At 40.7% G+C, this 23926-nt stretch overlaps 1 protein-coding gene across 6 annotated transcripts in view; it reads right to left on the bottom strand.

Annotated features, from left to right (window-relative positions):
• Positions 1–7958: 7958 nt before the first annotated feature.
• Positions 7959–23926, bottom strand: part of NR3C1 (nuclear receptor subfamily 3 group C member 1) — a 100505-nt gene continuing 84537 nt past the window's right edge. For 5 of the 6 annotated variants that reach the window (XM_045819415.1, XM_045819407.1, XM_045819398.1 and 2 more), the window contains exons 7-9: positions 21141–21271; positions 12551–12708; positions 7959–11995 (exon numbers count right to left, since the gene is read on the bottom strand). In XM_045819415.1, the coding sequence (XP_045675371.1) occupies positions 11843–11995; positions 12551–12708; positions 21141–21271 (442 nt within the window). In that variant the 3' untranslated portion in view covers positions 7959–11842. The remainder of the gene's footprint in view (positions 11996–12550; positions 12709–21140; positions 21272–23926) is intronic. The other variant, XM_045819380.1, reaches the window with a different exon arrangement.

The raw sequence follows: 23926 nt of genomic DNA, 5'->3' as shown, positions 1-23926 counted from the left end.
CTGTGTCCATCGCCATCTATTCCCCACCTTTACCCTCTTCTAACCTGCCCCCACTCCCCTTCTGTCTGGTAATCACCACACTAATGTCTGTGTATGAGGTTTGTTTGATTTTTCTTGACCCTTTCACCTATTCCACCCAGCCCCCCCCCCAGCTGTCAGTCTATTCTCTACATCTATGAGTCTGTTTGTATTTTGTTTTATTCATTAGACCACACATGTAAGTGAAATTATATGGTATGTGTCTTTCTCTGGCTGGCTTATTTCACTTAGCATAATGTTCTCCAGGTCCATCCATACTGTTGCAAAGAGTAAAATTTTATTCTTTTTTATGGCTGAGTAGAATTCCATTGTCTAAATGTCCCATAGGTGTTTTACCCACTCATCTACTGACGGGCAGGTGGGCTGCTTCCAGATCTTGGTGACTGTGAATAACGCTGCAGTGAACATAGGGGTTCTCATGTTCTTTCTAATCAGTGTTTCAGGTTCCTTTGGATATATTTGCACAAGTGTCTTTTCATTTTCCTAAAAGTGTCCTTTGGAGAGTAGATGTTTTAAATTTTGATGAAGTTCAATTTATCAATTGTTTTTTATGGATTGTGCTTTTGGGGTACATCTAAGAAACCTTTGACTACCTCAAGGTCACATATTTTCTCCTATGTTTAATCTGTACATTACATGGTTTGAGGTTTTACGTTTATGTCTGTGGTCTGTTTTGTGTTCATTTTCACATATGGTACAAGGTATGAATCCACGTTCATTTTTTAAAACGTTCACGGGCATTTGTCACAGCACATTGATTAAGAAGACTCCTCCTTCGTTGCATTGCCTGCGCACCGCAGTGGAACATCCATGTCCGCACAAGTGTGGACGCTGTTCATGTTGGTGCTGTGCCGTTTTAATCCCTGTAGTTTTAGAATAATCTCTGAAACCAGGTAGAGTGAGCCTTCTTTGTCCTTTTATTTCACACATATTTTGGTTATTCTAGGTCCTTTTCATTTATGTATGAGTTTTTGAATGTGCTTGTACATTTCCATCAAAATTTGCTAAGATTCTAATTGAATCCATGGGTCAGTTTGATAAGAATTGACATCTTAATGATACTAAGTTTTTTTATCACATGTATCTAAGTTGTCTTTAACTTTTCTCAGCAATATTTTGTAATTTTCAGTGTATAGATTTTTCACATATTTTACTAGTTTTATCTCTGTTTTTCGTATTTTTGAAGATATTGTGATGTTATTTTTTAAATATTAATTTCTAATGTTGCTGGTGCACAGAAATGAAATTAACTTTTGCATATTGATGTGATATCCCACACATCGGCAAGCATTTTCTGTGAAAGGCCAGATAGTAAATATCTTAGGCGTTGCAGCCCTAGATGTCTCAGAACGACTCGGCCCTGTCCCTGCAGCGTGGAAGCAGCTCAGATGCCACATGGAAGGGACGAACAGGTGCTTGTGCTGTGCAGGCACCCTGTTTACAAAGCCAGGTGGTGAGCTGGTTGTCGGCCATAAGTCGTAACTTGTAACCTTGTTTAACTCACTTCTTCTAGTAGCTTTTTTAAAAAGTAGCAATTCATTAAGATAAAATTAATGTAACAAAATTAACCATTAAAAACAAATCATTCAGTGGCATTTAGTATATTCACAAGGCTATGCAACCACCACCTCTGTCTAGTTCCAACACATTCCCATAATTTCAAAGTAAAACCTTTACCGATAAAGTAATTCCTCTCCATTATCCCCTTCCCTTAGCAATTACAAATTTACTTTCTGTATCTATAGATTTATCTATTCTAGGTATTTCATGAGAGTGGAATCATACATGACCTTTTGTGTCTAGCTCCTCTCACGTGCTGTGACACACTGGGGTTTCGTCCATATGTTGCAGTGTGCATTGTACAGCACCTCACTTTTATTTGTGTCACAGCGAACATACCCAGTCCCCCCTGAGGGGCCTGTGGGCTGTTGCCTCCTTTGGCCCTTGTGGCTGGTGCTGCTGCTGTTTCCTGGCTTGAGTACCTGGTTTGTGCTCTCCCGGTTGTGCGCCTGGTTTGTGCTCTCCCGGTTGTGCGCCTGGGAGTGGAATTGCAGGGTTGTCTGGCAATTGTGTTTGACTTTTGATTAAGTCTAGTAGCTTTTTTAGTTTTCCACTATCGTGGATTGCATTGGTCAATTCTGAAATGTAAATCCCATCCTGTATTCCCGGGGTTACCCCTGGTCTCGGCATGTCACCCCTTTAATATGCCCTGAGGGCCCGTTCACCGAAGTTTTGTTTGGGATCTTTGCATGTATGTTCATGACGGATATTAATCCACAGTCTCCTTTTCTTGTGATGTTTGTCTAATTTTGGCGTCAGGGTAATGCTGGCCTCAAGGAATGGATTGAGAAGTATTTTCTCCTCTTCATTTTTTTCGGGAAGAACTTCTGTTGAACTGGCATCATGTTTTCCTTAAATGTTTGGTAGAATTCACCAGTGCAACCTCTGGGCCTCGAGTTTTCTTTATGGAAAAGTTTTTAACTACAAATTCTGCTTAACTGATAGATACAGGGCTATTTAACAGATGTTTCTTCCTATTTTCAGCTGTATTTCAGATACCATAACACCCATTAAAAAGGTACAATTCAGAGGCCTTCATGCACTCAGGAGCTGTGCAACCATTGGTGTAGTTTAATTTTGGAACATTCCCATGACCCCAAAGAAGCCCTCCAGCCCCTTGAAACCACAACCTGCCCTCTTTCTCTGTGGCCTTGCCTCTTCGGGGCACTCCGTACAGGGTGGGGCAGAAGTCAGGTTACAGTTCTGAGTACATGAAACAGAGTTTAGTCTTGTGTATTAATTATTGTATTTTCTAGACAAGCAACTGTAAACCTATTTTGCGCCCTGTATAAGTTGATTTATAAGTCTTTTGTGATTGGCTTCTTTCATTTAGCATAATGTTTTCTAATTTTATCTATGTTGTAGCATTCCTTTTTGTTACCAAATAATTTTTTCACTGTGTGGGTATACCACATTTTATTTATCCATTTATTAGTTGATGGACATTTAAGTAGATTGTTTCCACTTCTTGAGTATTATGAATGATGCTGCTTTGAATGCTTGTGTAAGTTTTTGTAAGGACATGTTTTCAATTGAGTATATACTAAAATATATAATTTGACCTTTAGCTCAGGTGATGCTCGTCTCATCGATGCTAATTAACGAGCTCACGTTCCTGTCTGTGCGCACTGGCTCCAGTGGCAGCCTGGGCCAGCTCTCCGTGTGGGTGAAGGGTGAGCAGGCTGGCTCCTTCCTCCTCTGTCAGTCTCCCCACTGACTAGGGAACGTTCTGTGTGAAAGACGAGGCCACACAGATTTACAGCTTTCCCTCCTCTTTTATTGTTATGTTTTATTAATTGCGCTATTGCTGTTGTGCCAGGTTTCCCCACTTTGCCCCCTCCCCTTCTCCCCCCTCCGGCCATCCTCACACCCATGGTCCGTGTCCATGGGCCACACACGCGTGTCTTCCGGCTGCTCTGCGCCCTGCGCTACACGGGTAACAACCGAGGCTGTCGCGTAACAACCAACTTGTGCTTCTTAATCCCCTCACCTCTCACCCATCCCCTTGGCCCTCCCATCTGCCAGCCATTGAAATGCTCTGTGTCTATGGCTCTGTCTCTGTTCTGCTTGTGTTTTCATCTTAATTGCCTGGGTGCTGCTCCTCTCCTGCTTTGAGATGCTACATGTGAGCCAAAGGTGCTTTCTGAGAGGATGTTCAGTGGCCCTGGGTGCCCTGCCCAGGTCTGACAGCTGAGAATACATGAGGTAAGGGAAACGTGGGCCGGAACATCCAGCCTTCCCCAGCCCTCCGCAGACCTCTGTCAATCAGGATGCGCACGGTGGGACATTTGGATGCAATCCTTGTGTTCACATCCCTGTCATTCACCTTGACTTTTTCTGTACGTTTTTGGGGAGTGCACTGAAAATTTCCATTTTCCCTGGAACTTCCCCGAGGATTTAAAAAAAACAGTTAATGTGTCTGCAGCACTTGCTGTGTGGTAGGAACTGAGCTAAGCAGTTTAAACATGTTGCATCTCATTTAATTCTCTCATTCCTTTAAGTTGCTGGTATTAGTTCCATGTTTCAGAGGCAGAAACAGGCCCAAAGTATCTGTAGAACTTTCCCAAGATTGCAGACTTGGTGACAGAAGTGAGACTAGAACCCAGGTCTGTCCTTCTAAAGCTGTGACTACCGTTCAGTATTTGTGCCCTATGTCACAGCATTTAAAATGTGCTGTTTTTTCTTACTTAACATGTTGGCGATCTCTTTGCATATGGTTGTCTTAGGGCAAGCACAACATATACCTAATTAAACATCAGGGGAAATTTGTTACTATTACATGAGTGAGCCTGGTCTGCGCTGCTGAACTTCACCCACCCGCTGATGCCCAGCACAACGACACCGTCTCCTCGCAGGCTTTCCTGAGCAATGGCCGCCCCTGCCTCTGTTTCAGATCCGTTGTGCCGGCTCCCGGCACAGGGGAGGGCAAGCAAATATTTCCTTGTCTGCCTCGTATTTTTTAAATACATACTTATTTCTAAAATATACACATTGATGTAATTTACGTATCATAAAATCTACTCTAAGTGTAAAATTTAATGACTTGATTCTATTTACTGAGTTGTACAACCGTTGCTGTCATCCAGCTGTGGGACATTTCCATCTCCCTGTAAGGGTCCCTACTGTCTCTGTTGTCCCCGGAAGGCCAGGGGTATCAAACTCATTTTCACCGGGGGCCACATCAGCCTGGAGGTTGCCTTCAAAGGGCAGAATGTGATTTTAGGACTGTGTAAGAGTAACTACGCCTTAACTAGGGGCAAGGAGCTCGGCGCTGCCGCCGGGTAGAACCAAGGTGCTGGGCTGGATTCGGCCTTCAGCCCAGATGTCGTCTGCAGCTCTAAGCCCCCCTCTGTCTGCTTCGTCTATCTCTGTAGATTTGCCTTTTCTGCACGTCTCACGTTAAGTGAAGTCAGATGCTACACAGTCTTTTGTGTCTAACTTCTTTTACTTAGTATACTGTTTCTGAGGTTCATCCGTACTGTGGTATATGCATCACTATCTCTTTTATTGTAGTGTCGTGTTCCATTGTGTGAACATGCCACATTTTGTTTGTGTAGCTATCAGCTGATAGACATTGGCTTGTTTCCACTTCCTGAGTGCTGTGAACACCTGGGGGAGGAAGCCCTGTGTGCACGTTCCCACTCCTTTTGAATAGGTGTGCTAGAGTCGAGTTGGTGACCGTCTTGGATTCCTTGGGGCAGGAACCTCCCCTGGGAGTTTCAGTGTTGCCACGGCGCATGTTCTTTGGATGGGCTCACCTAGCAGGACCCCCTTCAGATCATGCCACACAGCAGGCAGTGGCACCGACTGGGGAACGCTGGTGATGTAGCCTCATGTGCTATGAACCTGCATTTAGTTTTTGTGTACACTGCCCCGCTCCCCTTACTTGGGACGAGTTTGATTCCCATCTCAATTCCCTGGAGTCATAGCAACAATCCCAGTGGTTCTGGAGGCCTTCCCAGCAGAGCCCATGCACACTCAGACGGAAGTCCCAGCAGTGCCACACTCACTGTGACGAGTGTAAGTGGCCTGTTTGCGGTGTGTGCACATCATGGGCCCCACTGACTGCTTCTGGGGAGGGACAGAAGAGGAATAGGCTATGAATTCTTTTTAAAGTGGGCTGAATAGCATGAGGAAAGTTTTATGGGTGTCTGGTGTGGTCTCTGTGAACTCTTTTTTTTCCTAAGATTAACTTGTCCACACCCAAATAAAGTAGAAATGTTTCCCTAACAAAGTAGTGTTTAATTTTAGGAAACAAGTCTGATATAACAAGAAGGGCTGCATATTTTCACCAAAGAAAATGCTATGAAGTTACGAATACTGTTAGAAGTCATTTACTACCAAGTGTGAAAGATGAGTTGAAGGTCTGAAAATACTAGTGTAAATGCCTCTGTATTTTTACCCTCTTTTCTACACCAAAGTCTGCTTCTTCCTTTACCTGCCAAATTAAGAATACATTTTATTTTATTTTAAAGATTTATTTATTGTTTTAGAGAGGGGGAGGGAGCAAAAAAGAGAGGGAGAGAAACATCAGTGTGTGGCTGCCCCTTGTGCATTCCTTACTAGGGACCCAGCCCACACCCTAGGCATGTGCCCTGACTGGGAATCGAACCGGTGACCCTTTGGTTTGCAGGCCGGCACTCAGTCCACTGAACTACACCAGGCAGGGCCAAGCTAAGAATAAGTTTTAATTTGCATCACTATTTATAAACATCTTTATTCCTGAGTTTGAATGCAGCCTGTGTGATCTGTATCACTTGAAGAAATAACTTTGTTAATTTCCCTAGGGGTAGTTGTGGGACAGGTTCTTCAGGGTGTATGCCAAACCAAAGCGTATTGTCATCTCTGGGCAGCCACTGCTTCCCACCATCAACATTCCCTGGGGACAGGACACAGGTTTGTGAGAAGGAGCTATCACTGTTAAGTGACGTAGTCAAAACCAGTGTGTTAGCAACGGGGATTGGACTGAAGGACACCCTGCTCAGAGGCCAGTGCTCACTCTGCACAGACTTCATCTCCTTTGGAGCTTCACATGGGCACTTCCATAGCCGTGCTTAAGACTTAGCATGGACTTGAGAGCCACACGTCATGTTTAACACACACAAGGACAAAAAGTCCAACAACTTAACCACTTCCAAGCTAGTCAGATTACTCAGTTGAGTTTGGGCCAGCTTCCTTATGGAAATGCAGTGCGGTTAGCAGTCCTGCAGCGGTGCTTCAGAGAACTGCGTAGGGCTGCAGGATTTCAGTGAGCGATATGTTGAAATACTACGTCTGTCCCCTAGTCAGTGTTCAGAAATGCAAAACAACAAAATTTAAAAACAAACAAACGGTTCCCTGGGGGGCTTGCAGACCAGAGACACGTTCTGACATGTGATAAATGGCCTTGGAACACACTTTCCATTCAAACCTCAGGGAAGTGGGCGGCCGCAGTGCGGAAGCAGTTGTTTAGCCTCTGAGCCCCCCTCTCTCGCGCTCTAGAAGTGGAGCTGGTAGCTTCCTCAGCTCTGGGTTTCGTTTGTTACTGGGCAGGTGGGGATGAGCTGGCACGCGTGCGGCTGTGCGAGTGCACAGTGAACACACGACGGAACCACGTGCACACGGGCTGCTGCCACTTTTGCCTGCCCAGCTCGAGACGCTGGGGATGTGGGTTTGCTGTCCACATGCGTTCAGTCACTCTGAGTGACATCCGCACCCAGGACAGTGGTGGCGCTCTCCTCTCATGTTCTGTTCTCAATATTTATCATGTATGTGGTAGGCGTGTTTCAAGTATCCTTAGTGCACATATGATGAATAAGGCAAATTTAGTTTTTAAACCAAAATGCTTTTTTTCTTCATGATGGAGAAGAGAATATAGGAAAGTTTGTTAGATCATCCAATTCATGGATATAACCTGAACACATATATTTTGGAAAAAAAATGAATCGGTTGCATGGAATAGTTGTGTAATATCACTGATAGTTTCTAAATACTAATTCTCTTTTCTGGGAGAAAAAGCTCCTTTTAAAGTGAGGAAGGTAAGAACTTTGACAGGATCACGTGTATTTGCTTGCACACAGTGCCATTTTTTGTGGTGGTTATGTGGAGAAGCCTCGGGAGGGCGCTCTTCCACCCTCAGCCCCCTGCAGTGACCACACAGGACTGTGGAGGCAGGGACGGGGCAGTCCTGGGCCTCTGGCACGGGCACTGAGCTCCTCTTGGACTTGGGCCGCGTCAGCAAGCAAACACTGCCACACGGACTCTTGAAAGCCCACATCAGCATCTCAAGGTGCCTGAAATGATGACTCTACTTTCAGTAGAAAAAGGAGGAAAACTGGAACTGCATGCATCCTACAAAAGCATGTTGGAGCCACACAGTGAAAAAGCAGGTTTTTTTTTTATTATGCTGTTTCTCCATATTTGGCATTGCTGTAAATGGCTAACTAATGTTTACCGCCAATCAGTACAAATGTGTGGTTTGGTAATACCAGAACAGTAAATTTAAATGAAAGATAAAAGTTAAACATTTCCACACAAGATTTACAGTCTGACATTTCACTGCGTAGGTAAAAAGACTTTTTTTTTTTACTAGTGATTATTATTCAGCATGAATAAAAAACTACAACTTTTATTTTTAAACAGGAGTCACTGGTTTTAATTTTTACACATTTTAAAATTACTGTGATAAAAAATAATGAAAAAGCTTCTTAATAATGCCATACACAGTATAATATAGATTTGTCCCCATTATATAGCATTTGTTTAATATACAAAATAGAATATTGACACACTTGAATCTATATGTAGTTAAGCAAGTTATTTGAGGAGGGTATGTTCATACGCCTTTCATCAGAAAATAAAATCCCTCCCTTTGGGCATTTCCTAGAGGAAAGCCAACCCTTTCTCAGTGGCCTGGTGGCTCACCCTTGGTGGACCAGACTGGCCAACCACAGCCCGGAAAATGATGGGACTTCCACTCAAAGTGGCTAAAGTGTCCTGCTTCCACTCCTACCGTCCCTGCCAACTCTCAAACCAGGCACATAGGAACACCTTCCACCACAGCTGCAGTCTTTAAATGACCAACCAAGACCAAAACCTCACTGAGGGCTGCCATGGTTCCTGAATGCTGATGGATCAAAGTGCAGTGATACTGTTCGTTCCACGGGGACGCGGTCCGGAGTCAGTGACAGCCGGCTGGCAGACACGAGGCACTGGTGTGGCCCGCGCCCCCCCCCATCCTGAGTGAGGTGGGCCTTCCCTGCTGTGCACACCCAGAGTGAGTCCTCTGCTGTTACCAAACTTGTCGTGGACCCGAACCATGCTAGTTTTCCTTTTGGGGTGCCATTTTTCAGAAGGCAGATGCTCTTTTAGGGTCCCCTCCCATAGTTTTAGACAATTGGGTCTCTGTACACCCCAAGGGTCACTTTTCTACCAGTAATTAAAAAGACTTCAGGCTGTGTTGTTGTGAGTCACCTAGGTGTGTGGCCAACGCTCACTGACGTCACTACAAACAAATAGTTTGGGACGGCAAGATGTCACATACATGGAAAACGAAGCTGCTTTCAAATAACACCATCTTTTCTCACTTAAATCCATGATTAGACGTAGATGAACAACATAATTAGGACAACTGCTTTCCCATATATTCAAAAAGGGCACAACTTCTTCTTCCACAGCCTCCTATAGTTTTATGAATGTCAGTTGATTTCAACAACAAAGTGCACACAGCTGTTTTTCACTGACCTCTATTTTTTCTAAGAGCCAAGGATGTTGGGACTAAATATGATTAATGTGTGATGTGCTTTCTGGTTTTAAGCATTTAACATTCTATAAATGAACAATAATTTGCCTTCCAGAAGGTTTTTTTTTTTTTGAAAATTAACACTGTCATTGATAATAATATTCAAGCGATATTAGGCACCAAAAATTTCACATCCAGCTGGGTTACAAACCATCTTAAAATACCTTGAGATCAATTTAAACCATTACAAAAGAACATTCCCTTTTAGATAGCATTCAAAAAGCAAATTATTACGTTTTTATTAAATAATTTCTCCAAAATACTGAAAAATAACAAATAACATTCAAATAGCATTCAAAGAAAACATAAACATCATTTTGGGGGGGGGGAATGAACTCTTGTAGGATAGAAAGGAATTAGTGTATTATTGGCAACCTATGAGATTCTGCACTATTTACATATTGCTGGTACCTCTATGCGCATTATTGCCGAACTTCTAAAGCCTCTGCTTTTGCTGACCTGTGGGAGAGGCTGCCTGTGAAAGTGCCCCGCACCCACGTGTGAGCACCTCCCGTCTCCGCTCACACTCGGTGGTGCGAGGGGGACGCAGCAAACCATGCTGCGCTGCCAGACTCACTGTGGGAATGAGAAAGGTGGTCCTGCCGGAGGCAGAGGATTGGGTCCTCCGTGATGGGCATGGCCAGAGCCCCCGCAGCCTTCACCGCACACCGGCCAGTCTGCCGTCCCTCTTCCCCTAGAGCAAACCTGTTTGGGTTTGAGACCACTGCTGCCTGTACGAACGCTTGCACTTGTCATAAATCATATAGGTTATCCATCAACATTTCTCTGAGCCCTACAAAAAATATAGAACATGTCGTGATAAAACAATCTCATCTAAAAATCATTCTTATTTTACACTATATAAGCTATTTTACAATCATTTTAATAAATTGCATGTAAAGCTGCAGTAGCCCTTCCCTTCCCAGATTAGTGAATACCAATATGATATATATCTGAAACTATAACTAAATATAAAAATATATTAGAAGTTCCATATTCTTAATATTAGATTTTCAGTTTTCTATTACACAAATAATTTGGCCACTTTGAATAGAAATCAAATTTCTTGCGGCTTAGTAAATATAAGTTTTGAGTTTACAGAAAGTTCGTAAGGTGCACACAGATAGGGCTACTACAGCTTCTATTTCGTTTAAAATGGTAATTCTCAACAGTGAGGAAAAATTTACAAGACTTCTGTTAGACTCTGGCACATACAGGGCTGTGAGGGATGTGTGGTTTCACAAACATGGAAGTCTGACGCACAGTCTAAGTCACAGAAATCAGTAGCTGAGCTTTCCTGTACCACCAGGAAAGACGGACCAATTGGTGACAGATGGGAATGTGAAAATGGGTGTCTAGCCACATTTGCCATATTAAGATACTGATTTGGGGGGTCAAGTTCAGTGAGAGGAATTACTTGGTCTGATTAAAATTTCTCAGCTTTGTTTCAGCTGGTTATATAGAGTCATAACTTTTAAGAACTCACTCAAACTACCGCAAAAGGTCCTGAAGGGCAGCACGCTAGCTTTCTTGCCATCTAACCATTGCAGGGACAGACAGGGCCTCTTGGTAGTTGTTTGTCTGAATTAGTCTTTTGCAACCATCATCCACAGTTTACCCGGCAGGTCACTGGACTAGGTAGGTGCTTTCTACCAGTTAGGGCGGTTCATTTGCACAATCTATATAATTCTCCACTGAAGCAGATATATACAAAATATGAGCTTTTTTGACAAGAATACTGGAGATTTGAGTCAATTTTTGTGGTCTTCTGATAGCGGAGTGCCATCAGGTTAGAAGCACCAACCCATTTTCACACAGGAGATTAATGTGCAGAGTTGATGAGGAAAGCTATGAACTAGCTGCCCATCTGAAGCAATTGTACGAGAACTTGGATACAAAAATTACGTAAGAAAAAAATGAGCAAGCATAGTTCACTGAATATAAAGGAAATTGTTAAAACCAGACAGTAATAGCTATAAAAGGCACAACTTCCCTTTTCTGATATACACTTGTAAACTTGTTTCAGGTTTCCATGCATAAATCAAAAAATATGCTAACTATATTGGGCAAAATACATCAGCAAAAAGTCTAGAAAATTCTGTCCAGCCAACTGTGAAAAATATGAGCAGAAAGTTCACTGTGCAGACTGGGGGCACTGGTGGTTTGGGTGCCATCCTTCTCTGACACTGGAGATCACCCCACGTCACTGTTTCTGATTTCGGGGACCCACCCACTGTCACCTTCTACTTCTCCCGTCCCGGGAAGTGACAGCGTAACTGCCTCTGTGGCCGAGTCTGGCCCTCTATAAACCACATGTAGTGCGTACTTAGAACAAAACAAAACAGTAGCCAGACATAAACAAAAAAGGAAAAATAAAACAACTGCTCTAGGACAAACTGATAGTTTGTACGATAAAAGCTATAAAGTCAACTTTCTTTAAGGCAACCTTTCTTATTAAGGCAGTCACTTTTGATGAAACAGAAGTTTTTTGACATTTCCACTTGAATATTTTGGTAACTGATTGGAGATGATTTCAGCTAACATCTCTGGGAATTCAACACTCATGCTCTTATCCAAAAACGTTTGGAAGCAATAGTTAAGGAGACTTTCAGCCACCTACAAAGAGAAGACAGAGTAATGATTAGTCTCAGAACTTAGCAGTACTCACATCCCATGCCTGTTGGCCTCTATTTTTTTAAAAATATCTGACCTAGATAGAATATACCAATTTCTGCTGGAATTTCCCAAATTAAAAAAAAAGTTTAGTTAAATAAAACGAGCACTCAGTTACCAAAGACATCTTGAACCCCTTAAATTGTACACAGAATTATATGAAATTGTCTCGTGATGAACTGTAATACTATAATACATGAGGCCTACTCTATTTAATAGATTAGTCAAGTAAAATCAGGGGATTCTACATTTTAAAAATCAATACTGTTAAATTCTCCACTAGCATCATGATGTTATATGCACATGACCACACGGCACTAAATTGCATAACTGGCCTTAGGAAAAGAGTGCCAAACTGAAGTCACAGCTTGAATTCAAACCATCATCAGTATCCACAAGTGGGAAAAAAATATGGGTGTGCAATTATATACACTAATTAGAACATACTTGACGTCCCAGAAAACGCCTCTGACGTTTGGATTTGTGTCTGACACTTACGTCATGCATGGAGTCCAGGAGTTTTGTCAGCTGGTAGAACCGCTGCCAGTTCTGACTGGAGTTGCCTTCCCTCTGGACAATGGCTTTCCCCAGCTCTTTGATGTAGGTCATCCTGATCTCATCAAATAGCTCCTGGCTCTTCAACCCTTCCTTAGGAACTGAAAGACCAAGATGCAGTCAATTAAATTGTGATCACTCTTCATGTGCTCAGAGTGTGGCATTTATTAAGAGCATGCTTCATGACTTCACGATGTTGGTGTGATTTTAGTGCACTCTATTAAAACATAAGCATTTCAAAGGACCACGAAACTACAGCCAAGAAAATAAGGGATCAGAGGAAACTGGAGGACTGAGCCTCGGGAAAGTCACTTAATTTCGCGTCTGTGAAATGCCGCTGGTGGTGCACCTTCCTCTCCAGTTCACAAGGCCGCCATGAAGACCAGATACTGACAGGCAACACGGTGGCTGCCATTCTGCCCTTCGGTTTAGCTCTAGTGCAGACATGTGGAAAGCTTCCACAACAGTTTTATTCCACCAATTACATCTTGGAGTATCTGTGATATCACCAGTCACTTAGAACCTTAAAATCAGTACACAATGCTTTTTATTAATCAGTGCATTAACATACTGAATTGACATGATTCCAATCTAAAAAGAAATGTGATTTTTTTAATGTGGCCTATATATGCGCTTCCTGGAAAGGAAATAATCTGCCTTCCCTTCTCTATTCAAATTTAGTAAATACCTCATGAACTGGGGATCATAAAATTGGTATAAAATCAATTTTTGATACTATTCTTAAAAAACAGATACTAGTAAAGATTGTGAGCAGAGAGTTAGTCATGGTTTCACTTACTCTTACAGAGATGATTTGTGTAGTGCTACATTTCTGAAAGTGTTCCTAGGAACTCTGGTTCTGTGTTAATGGCCAGGGAGACGAAGATTTGATGGTCCCAATGTAAGCAAAGATAAATGTTCAATACAGAGTGAGGCGTATTCCTGGATATCAGACCTTCTCAGAGCTATAATTATGCAGTCTCCAGACGGGAACATATTTTTCCCCAAACTTCACCGTTGCTGACCTCTTAGGAAATGCTGGCATAGAGGAAATGCTGAATTTAGGAGCAAGAAGTCTTCATTTAATTACTTGCCCTGTGGACTTCTTTCCTACTCTTTCTCCCTAGATTTTTTTGATTTTCAAAAATTTAGATATAATTAACATGACATTATGTCTCAGGTGTGCAACATGATTACATATTTGTATATGTTGCAGAATGATCACTGCAATAAGTCTAGTTAACATCCACCACTATGCATTGTTACAAAAATTTTTCTTTGTGATGACAATTTTGAAAATTGTCTTAGCAACTTTCAAATATATAGTACAGTATTATTAACTACAGTCCACATGTTATACATTATATCCCAGTGATATTTATTTTATAGCTGAAAGTTTGTACTTTTTAGCTCACTTCACCCATTTTCCACCCTCTGCCGCTGGCATCCACCAGTGTGTCCCTGTGTCTAGGAGCTTGTTTTTGTTCTTAGGTTCCACATATGAATGAGGTCATGGAGTGTTGTCTTTTTCTGACTGGCTCCATTCACTGAGCATAATGTTCCCCAGGTCCATCCATGTGTCGCAGATGGTAATATTTCCTTTTTTATGGCTGAATAATATTCCATGGGGTATAGAAATCTCTCTTTCATGTCTTTCATGTTCCCTTTATCCACATATCCATTGATGGACACTTAGGCTGCTTTCATATCTCACCCACTGTAAATTTGTCAGTGAGGGTACATGTTTTTGTTCTCTTTGGAAAGATACCCAAAAGTAAAATTGCAGGGTTATATGGTAGTTCTGTTTTTGTTGAGGAATCTCCATACTGTTTTCCATAGTGGCTGCACTAATTTATATTCCCACCAACAGTGCAAGAGTTCCCCTTTCCCCCACACCCACACTAGCACGTGTCATTGTCTTTTTGATGACAGCCATTCTGACAGGTGTGAAGTGTTAATCTCACTGTGGTTTTGATTTGCAGTTCCCTGATGATTAATGATGTTGAGCACCTTTACTTGTACTTGTTGGCTATTCTGTATGTCTTCTTTAGAAAAACGTCTATTCAGATCTTCTGCCCACTTTTTAATTGGATTATTTGTTTTTTGAGTTGTATGAGTTCTTTACATATTGGGTTGGCCAAAAAGTCTGTATGTTTTTTTCCATAAAATAAACACATTTTCATTTTTATCAATAACTTTATGGATTTGGATATTTTGAGTATGTCGGCTAACTCCCACATGGTATAATGTTGATCTCAATGTCTCGATTTTGTTGCTATCAACTTCAACTGATCCACTGGACCATGGAGCATCGTCCAGCGACACATCTCCAGCATGAAACTTGACAAACCACTTTTGACACGTTTGATCAGTCACAGTACCTACTCCACACGTGGCATGAATCTTTTTTGTGTGTTTCAGTTGCATTTTTACCTTTCTTGAAATAATAAAGCATAATATTGCCAGAAAAGTTGTGTATTTTCTCTCATCTTCAATATTAAAATGGATACACAAAAATTCACCAATTTTGGTAAGTTTTTTAAAATGCACACTGATGTGACAACTGTCACAATACAGTCTAATAAAGTCGTTTCGAATGAAGTTAAAGACAACTAAGTATTACTAGAGCCATCTTACGGGGAAAACTGAATGGACTCTTTGGCCAACCTAATATTTCTGGATATTAACCGCTTATCAGATACATGATTTGCATTTGGTACATTAGCTTTTTGATGGTTTCCTTCACAGTGCAGATGATTTTGTAATGAGTATTTTAAAATATTTAACCTTATTTTTTTTACCTTAAAGTTTATTTTGATAATAACATAGCTGCTTCAGCTTTCTTTTGGCCAAAGCAGTGGTCAGCAAACTATGGCTCGCAGTCCAGTCCCACATGCAGCCCGTGTTTGTAACCAGTGCTTCACTGGATGACAGCCACGCCTGCCCTGTGTTGTTGGCGACTGTGTTTGTGCCACAAGGGGCAGAGTGAGTGTAGCTGTACCAGGGAATATATGGGGAGCCAAAAACATTCACCATCTGGCCTTTTATGAAAACGTTCGCCATTACCGGGTTATACCATGCATAGTATATCCTTTTACCCTGGGCATATGCCTGGGTCACTTGTGATGCTGCTGATATATTTGAAGTTAATTGTACCACCTGTTGCTTCCTCTTATGATACTTTTTGTTTATCCTTTTCCCCTCCTCTCATTTCACTCTTTTGGATTGTTTTTCTCACCATGTTGTCCTCTCTTCCTTAATGTTTGCTGCGTTATATACACTTCCTGTTTCTAGTTGTCATCAACACTCATTCTTAATTTACTAAACTCATTTTTTCTTACATGTAATTATTGTGTGCTTCAGTTCTATTTTTTTAAACCCCCAAAGACATTATTACTGTTATTTTATACATAAATGTTAGGTTAGATGCATCTACATATGTACCACTTTCTTTGTATCTTCTTAAAGATGGGATTACTTTCCCTTAGCCTAAGAATTGATATATCTTTTTTTTAAAGATTTTATTTATTTTTAGAGAGAGTGGAAGTGAGGGAGAAAAACATCAATGTGTGGTTGATGGGTGGATCTCATACACCTGCTACTGGAGACCTGGTCTGCAACTCAAACATGTGCCCTGACTGGGAGTCGAACCAGTGACACTTTGGTTCACAGGCCAGCATTCAATCCACTGAGCTACACCAGCCAGGGCTTGATAGGTCTTTTAATATTACTTCAGTAAGGCTTTCTGGTGGCAAACTTTCTTTTAGCCTTCATTAAAAAAAAAACAAACAAAAACCAGTATATTTAGACCATTAAAACTTAAAGCAATTGTTTGATATATTGGGATCAGTATCTGCCATGTTTGTAACTGTTATTTGCTTATTGCATTTGCTCTTTGTTTCTTTAGTCTTCTCTTTCTGCCTTTTCTAGTTTTCATTGAGCATTTCTCAGTGTATCAATTACATAGTACTGCTTTTTAAATAGTTTAAAGTGGTTGCCCTGGAGTTTGCATATACATTCACAAATACAGAGGACATTAAGTAATGGGGTGGGGAGGGGGCACAGCTGAAAATCCACTTGTAACTTCTGACTCTACAGGTGGCCCTTTGTATCTGTGGATTCAATCAACTGTGGTTGGGAATGTGAAAATACTCTTTTTGATCTGCATTTGGTTAAATTTGAGGATGCAAAAATCTGAATACAAAGGACTAATTGTAGTTATTCAAAAAAATCTGCATATAAATGGACCCAAGCAGTTCAAATCTGTGTTGTTACAGGTTTGCAGTCTGCATCCACTTTCAAAATATCACTACAGGTAGTGCAGGTACCGTACAACTTAGTCCCGGTTCCTCTCCCATGGTCATCCCTTTCAACATTGCTGTCACTCATCCAGCTCATCCATATGTTGTCATTACCCAGCACGTTGTTGCTATTATTACTTTTAAACAGTTACCTGTTAGATCAATTAAAAAGAAAAATAAAACTTCATCTATTCCTTTTCTAATACTCTTCCTTTCTTTATGTAGATCCTTGTTTCTGGCCTGTATCATTTTCATTTCCTCTAAAGAACTTCTTTTAACATTTTATGAAAGGCAGGTCTACTAGAGACAAATTCTCTAAAGTTTTTGTTTGTCTGAGGTCTTTATTTTGCCTTCACTTTTGAAGGAGAATTTCACTGGATACAGAATTCTAAATTGGTGATTTTTTTCTTTCAGTACTAAATATTTCACTTCACTCTCCTGCTTGCATGGTTTCTGATGGGAGTACTGTTATATTTATCTTTGTTCCTCCATAGGTAAGCTGTCTCCCCACCCCTGGCTACTTTCAAGATTTCCCCCTTTATCCTTGCTTTTCTGTACTTAGAATAAAATATGCCTAAGTGTAGGTTTTTTTTGGTTTCTGTCATTAATTTTGGAAACTTATTAGTCATTATTACTTAAAATAATTTCTTCCATTCCTTTCTGTCTTTTACTTCTGATTTTCCTATTACTTGCATGTTACACCTTTTGTAATTGTCCCCATTATTCTTAAATATTCTGTTCCATTTTTTTGTCTTTTTTTCTCTCTGCATCTGAGTCTGGTAAGTTTCTATTAACTGTCTTCAAGCTCAGTGATTCTCTCCTTGGTGTGTCCAGTCTTCTGATGAGCTCATCAGAAGCAGTCTTCATTTCCACATTACAGCATTTTTAATTTCCAGCATTTCCTTTGGAGTCTTTAAAATTTTCACCTCTGCTTATATTACCATGTGTTCTTATATGTTGTTTACTTTTTCCATTAGAGTCCTTAACATAGTAATCACAGGTATTTCAAATTCCCTATCTGATCATTGTGTCTGTGCCACAGCTACATCTTGTTCTAATGCATGTTTTTCAGATTTTTTTTCTTTCCTTTTAGTGTACCTTGCAGCTTTTTGCAAAAAGCCAGAAATTGTCAGAACTAAAGTAGACTTATAGTGTAAGCCTTTCTGTTGATCTGGCAAGAGGCTAGGCTGTGTTAAAGGTCTGGTCTATATGTTAGGAGGTTCCAGTCTCCTTGTTTTTATTTTTTCCCGTTGTCTTTCCTTCTTAAATATCTGTGTTCTGCAGCTTCCTCCATTCCAGTTCAGTTATTACACTAGAGCTCTGTTGCTGTCGTGGTAAGGTGTTGGGGATGTGGAATGTTTTACACCTTTGGGATTTAATTTGCTTTAGTAGGCCCGGCCCCTGGGCTGTGTCCTGAAGAAGTGCTTCTTGAACCCATTTTTTCCCTTCCCTTTCAAGGGGTGTCCAACCTTTTGGCATCTCTGGGCCACACATTAAATACATTGCAACACAGAATCACAAAAAAAAAAACCCTCATACTATTTTAAGTAAATTTACAATTTTGTGTTGGGCTGCATTCACAGCCATCCTGGGCTGCTGGTGGCTGCAGGTTGGATAGCCCTGTATAACAGAGAAACATAGAGGGGCTAAAATTATGAATTTGCCCCTTCTCCCAGAGCAGATAAAAGCTTTGTTATAGCAGTTTCCCTCAGCGGGCAGAAACATGAGGGGACCTTTCCCAGGTCTTCACCATGGGAACCCGGGCTTCAAGAGGTAAACCCCAAGTCAGTGTGGGGAGGCAAGCCCCCTCTCAAGGCTGAGTCCCAGGAGCTAACTCTCTAGCTACTGCTCACTGGGTCTTCAGAATTCATCAGAGCTACCACAAGTTTGCCTACCAGTCACTGACTTCAGTAGCTTCTGTTCCCTGAAGCTGACCTTGGGCTGTGCTTCTCCGTATTTGCCTATTCTACAGATTTTGAGGTGGTGGTTTGCCTTGTAATCTCGACCCTCTGACGGATTTAAGAAAAGCCACTGATTTCCAGCTTCATCAGGTTTTTCTTGTTGTGAGGTTAGGTAATAATTTCCAAGCCGTTTACTTGTCAGAGCTGAGACTGAAGCTCACCTTCATTTTCTTTCCTTAGCATTTTGAAAACATCATTCCTTTTTCTTCAGTTGCTGTTGTTCAGTGAAATCGCTTCTCCTTTGAAGATGTTTTTTCTCTGCCTGTTCAGGGATCTCCTTGTCAACCTTGCTGTTGAGTCAGTTGGATTTTGTCAATACATAATACTACGCGGAATTCACTGCACTGCCTGGATATAGGGTTGGTGTCTTTTCAGAATTCTGGACAGTTTTCAGCCATTACCTCTGTGTGTGCTGCCTTTTCCCATCTCTTTCAGCATCCATTTTGGATTTGCGGTGCTTATGTAAAGCCAGAGCTTTTCCAGCTGGTGCCCTGTGCATGGGTCACCAACGGGTTCGGGTTTCCAGTGCCCTCACTCGTCGACCTCCGTGTGCTCCACTGTACAATGCCCTTTTCTATGTTCATTATGACATGGAGACTGAGTTATGAAACACTGTTTTAGACCTCCTCCCTCAAACATGTCTCTTGTTCCCTTGTTCATTTACACACACACAACACATATATAAATATATGTACATACATGCATGCATTTCAACAATTTTGTTCTGGCTAATTTCTTTAAGTTTATAATTTGAACTTCAGTTGAAATGTCTGTTCATGTGCGTCTGATCTGTTTTTACATCCATCCATTGTTTTTTCATTTCAGTTATATTTCCAACCTCGTTTTTAAACTTACTAATAACTACAGCGCCGTACCAGGTCCTGCAGATGCCCTCTGAGAGCTGGTTGCAGAGTGCATCTCACCTCTGTGGGCTCCCACCTGCACTCAGTGTGCAGTCCAGACCTTCGGTGGGAGGCGAGGGCGCTGTTCTGGCATTCTCTCAGAGTGGAAGTCTAATTACATCTCAGGGCATGTATTTTCATCCTTATGAGTCTTTTTCTCTTCTTTTTAAGAACAGTGATATGTATTAGTTCAGTTTATTTTTTCTTAACTATAGTTTAAGTCGGGTATATATAAAAATTTTAACCATATTTTTTTACAAATAAGACTGGTTAGTATCTTGGTCCTGGCTTATACTTGGATATTATGTCAAAATCATGATTGATCAGAACTTTGTTTACTCAAATAACACCAAGCTAACTTCAAGTGTACTGCTGAGGGTAACCATAAAATTGAGTCTCTAGTAATGATCTTTACCTTTAGGTTTTTTAATGGGTTGTGACAAGTTTCCTAGCCTTGATTATGATTAAGACTCCTTAAATCCATGAACACCAAATGAGTTTTTGTAGAACAGATAATATAAAAGCATTATAAAAGCTTAGTTATGTGCACTACCCATAGCTTAAAGTTATTTAACATCTTTATAATGAAAATACATTTACTATTGGAATAAAGACTTTTTTTCAAATTGCAAATTTACTTATTTGTATTTGGAAAGGGTATTCAGCCATCAAAACTCAGTATTTTATAAACACTAACCTAATAAAATTAATAGAATGACCTAAAGTTTATTACCAACTGATTCACGTTCTTATTGTTGAAAATGTCAAAAATGACCTAATTTTACTCATACAGACAAGATACTATCGAGTAGTCCTTTGCTAGCTGAGAGCAGTCACTAAACTTTCCAGACACAGATTCCTATTGCTGGTTTCTAGCCAGACCACCTCCTCCCGACAGTCCAGGCCCAGGGCTGCATTAACTGAGCCTCTAATGTTAATCAAGAACATTTTGTAAGATGTCTCTCCCCCCACCTCCCGCACTGTCTTATACATGTTAGTACTCACTGTGTAAGTAAAATTTTGACACAGTAACAATGTAGTAGAGAAATCTACTAGTCTACCTCCTAGAGGGGTGGTGTCAAAGGTCACAGGAAGGAGGAAGTTGACACACAGACTCAGCTGAGACCCCTGTGTGGCTCACATCCCTCCACACTTCTCCATGGCTCCGATGGGCCATACTGATCGAGGTATCAGGGGCTGTGCCCTCTAAAATGTTACATTTGTGACAGTCTGACTAGCAGAGAATAACAGACTTGGTGTAAGTATTCAGGTTATGTATACAAATAAACCTTTGTTTCTAGACTTCTGTATTTCATGTTTTTGACACATTTGGAAGTGAGTTTTAGAAGTGAAGAGGTGTTCCACAAACCTGATGATAGAAGCAGTAAGGTCTTCATACAGAGAAACTCTTCATATGATACCTGAAGCCTCTGTAACTCGGAGGAAACAAATAGCATGTGTTTACATTGATCAAACAGGAAGGGTAGAGTCATCCTCTCCCTGTGGAAGACAAATATCAGTGTTTGAATTAGAAATAAATAGCACTTGTTTAAAAAAAGTACAGATTTTTAGGTATTATTTTGCAAAACTATGAACCCATAAAGGAAAATCTATTATTGGAGTGGCCAAAAAGTCCATTGCTTTTTCCATACAATGGCTCTAGTAGCACTTAGTTGTCTTTAACTTCATTTGAAACAATTTTGTTAGATTGTACCGTGACAGCTGTCATATCAGTGTGCATTTAAAAAAACCATCAAAATTGGTGAATTTTTGGGCAGCCATTTTAATATTAAAGATGGAAGAAAATATGCAACATTTCTGGTGTACTATGCTTTATTATTTCAGGAAAGGTAGAAATGCAACTGAAATGCAAAGATTTGTGCAGTGTATGGAGAAGGTGCTGTGACTGACTAAATGTGTCCAAAGTGGTTTGGGAAGTTTCATACTGGAGATTTCTTGCTGGATAATGCTCCATGGTCAGATAGACCACTTGAAGTTGAGAACAATCAACATTATACCATGTGGGAAATAGCTGGCATACTCAAAATATCCAAATCAATAAAGTTACTGGTGAAAATGAAAAATGTGTGTTTTATTTTATGGAAAAAAAATACAGATTTTTTTTAGACAGCCCAGTACAAGACTGTTAATGTTAATTCCTTATAGATCAGAATTTTAAAAATTTTTCCTTAAACTTGTTCTTGGGTCCGAGCATATAAAGAAACTACTGAATAACCTAATTTTACATTGGGAAAATTACTTTTCTATCATGCATGCCATGTATTGTTTTATTTACTTGAGTGTTTAGAAATTTATTATTCCTACAGATTTTATTACCATATGCTCATTTAAATCAAGGTTTTATGGTAGCATTTGAATATTTGTAGGTAAGTTTTAGATCCCACCCTTCTGAAAATCCAAAGGTACTTTTCTGCACAGCATTCCATTCTAAAGACAACTATGTTTATAGTTATGCAGAGGGTCACAGTCAGCGCCAGGCTTTCTGATACTCCAATCTGCCTCTGACAGATACTATGTGACTGAATACTCTCCTAACCAAAGGTGCCAAATAAATTCTCATTTGGGATTCTCAACAGTCGTTATCACAACTACGATTTCCAAACAGATCTGTAAAGTTTCCTAACTTTTTAAATGACACTAAGAGTCTGAATCTGGGCCCAGTTCATAGTTTTTAAAAATACTTCAGTATCTGCTTTGTTTTTTTTTAAAGTTTTTGACAGAAAGTGATCTTGGGCTTAACAGAAAAAAAGTTGGTATTTTCAACTGAAGATGTAGTTTATTTCTTCATATGATAACATGGATCAGACACAAATGGCACCAGCCACAGTGGTGATACAGGAGCTCCATGGCTCTTCACACCTAAAATCTGCTCTCACTAGGAGGCACTCCCCCAAGGCCCTAAAGGAGCTCAGCATTCCTTTCCTGGGAGGTTATCTTTTTATCTTTCAGTTTCTAATATGTGGTAGTTTTGACAAAGTTACAATGTAGTAGAGTAAAAGAAATCATTCTGGTTGGCATTTAAAAAAAGTTTTTCTACAACTTTTCTGACCTAAGGGCAATGATGAAAAACTGTTTTACTAGCCACACAGAGGGTCAGACCTTGGCTTCACACTCTCTGACACCCAGTGCTGCCTATCGCGGACACCAGGTTGGCACTGACACCCACTGAGCTGAAAGAAAGGGAGAAGGCCTTCCCACCTCACACACAAAAAGAAGTCAGAATGGCCTTTTCCAAACTGCTGTTTGTCTAAGCCATTTATCCTGCAGTAGAGCTGAGCACTGAGAAAACAATTCTGTGATTCCCACCTTCATGTAAGGAAGGCATGTGGCACGATCAAGCTATGCTGTGACTGTTTAAATCTCAATGTGAGTGTTGCCAAAACAAAAACCCTGAATTAGGTTAATTTTATAACAGAAGGCTGAACTGGTATATCATAGAACTCTCCACTCAGTTTTTAAAATTCCAATGACTTAAAATTGTGTTTTTAGATAGTGACAATAAATAAGCATGGTTGGATTCTGAAACAAACAAGTACTTAGAGATTTTAAATGTCTTCAAGTTTACATATAAGCCATATAAATTTATCAGTTAATTTAAAATTTGAGCAAACAAAGCTTATTGAACTGTGATGCCCCTGGTTTGAATAGTCGTCTTTTTGGCAACAGGCAGTCAAGGTGCCCCCGCCCTAGGACACAGACACCCCTCAGTGTCCGTATGGAGACCTGGCCTGGCTGAGCACGAGACAGCGCCTGTCAGCTGAGGGCAGGGACATGGCCTTTCTCCTTCGAGTCTCAGGTCAAAATGACACCTCCTCCCAGAGGCCATTAGCCACTCCATCTGATAAGAAGCTCTGTCCAGTAAAAACTTTATCACAATCTGAAATTTTACTTATTTGGTGTTTATCTGTGTCTCTCCAGCTGGAATGGAAGTGATAAAGGTGTGAAGCCTTGCCTGTCTTCTCTGCTATAGACCCAGGCAATGCACGTTATGGATGTGATGAGTATTTGTCATTCCCCTTTAATCCATTCTCTCTATCATGTTAACCCTCTCTCTCAAACCTTCCCAGGCTTCTTGGCTCCTAGGATAAAATCTACACTCTATTTTGTGGCATACACAGTTCTGCTTGACTCTGT

Source organism: Phyllostomus hastatus, unplaced genomic scaffold, assembly GCF_019186645.2.
Source record: "Phyllostomus hastatus isolate PE091 unplaced genomic scaffold, TTU_PhHast_1.1 phas_contig_150, whole genome shotgun sequence".
Classification (NCBI taxonomy): Eukaryota; Metazoa; Chordata; class Mammalia; order Chiroptera; family Phyllostomidae; genus Phyllostomus; species Phyllostomus hastatus.
Note: the sequence above shows the minus strand (reverse complement) of the source record. Positions and strands in the feature narration are given on the sequence as shown.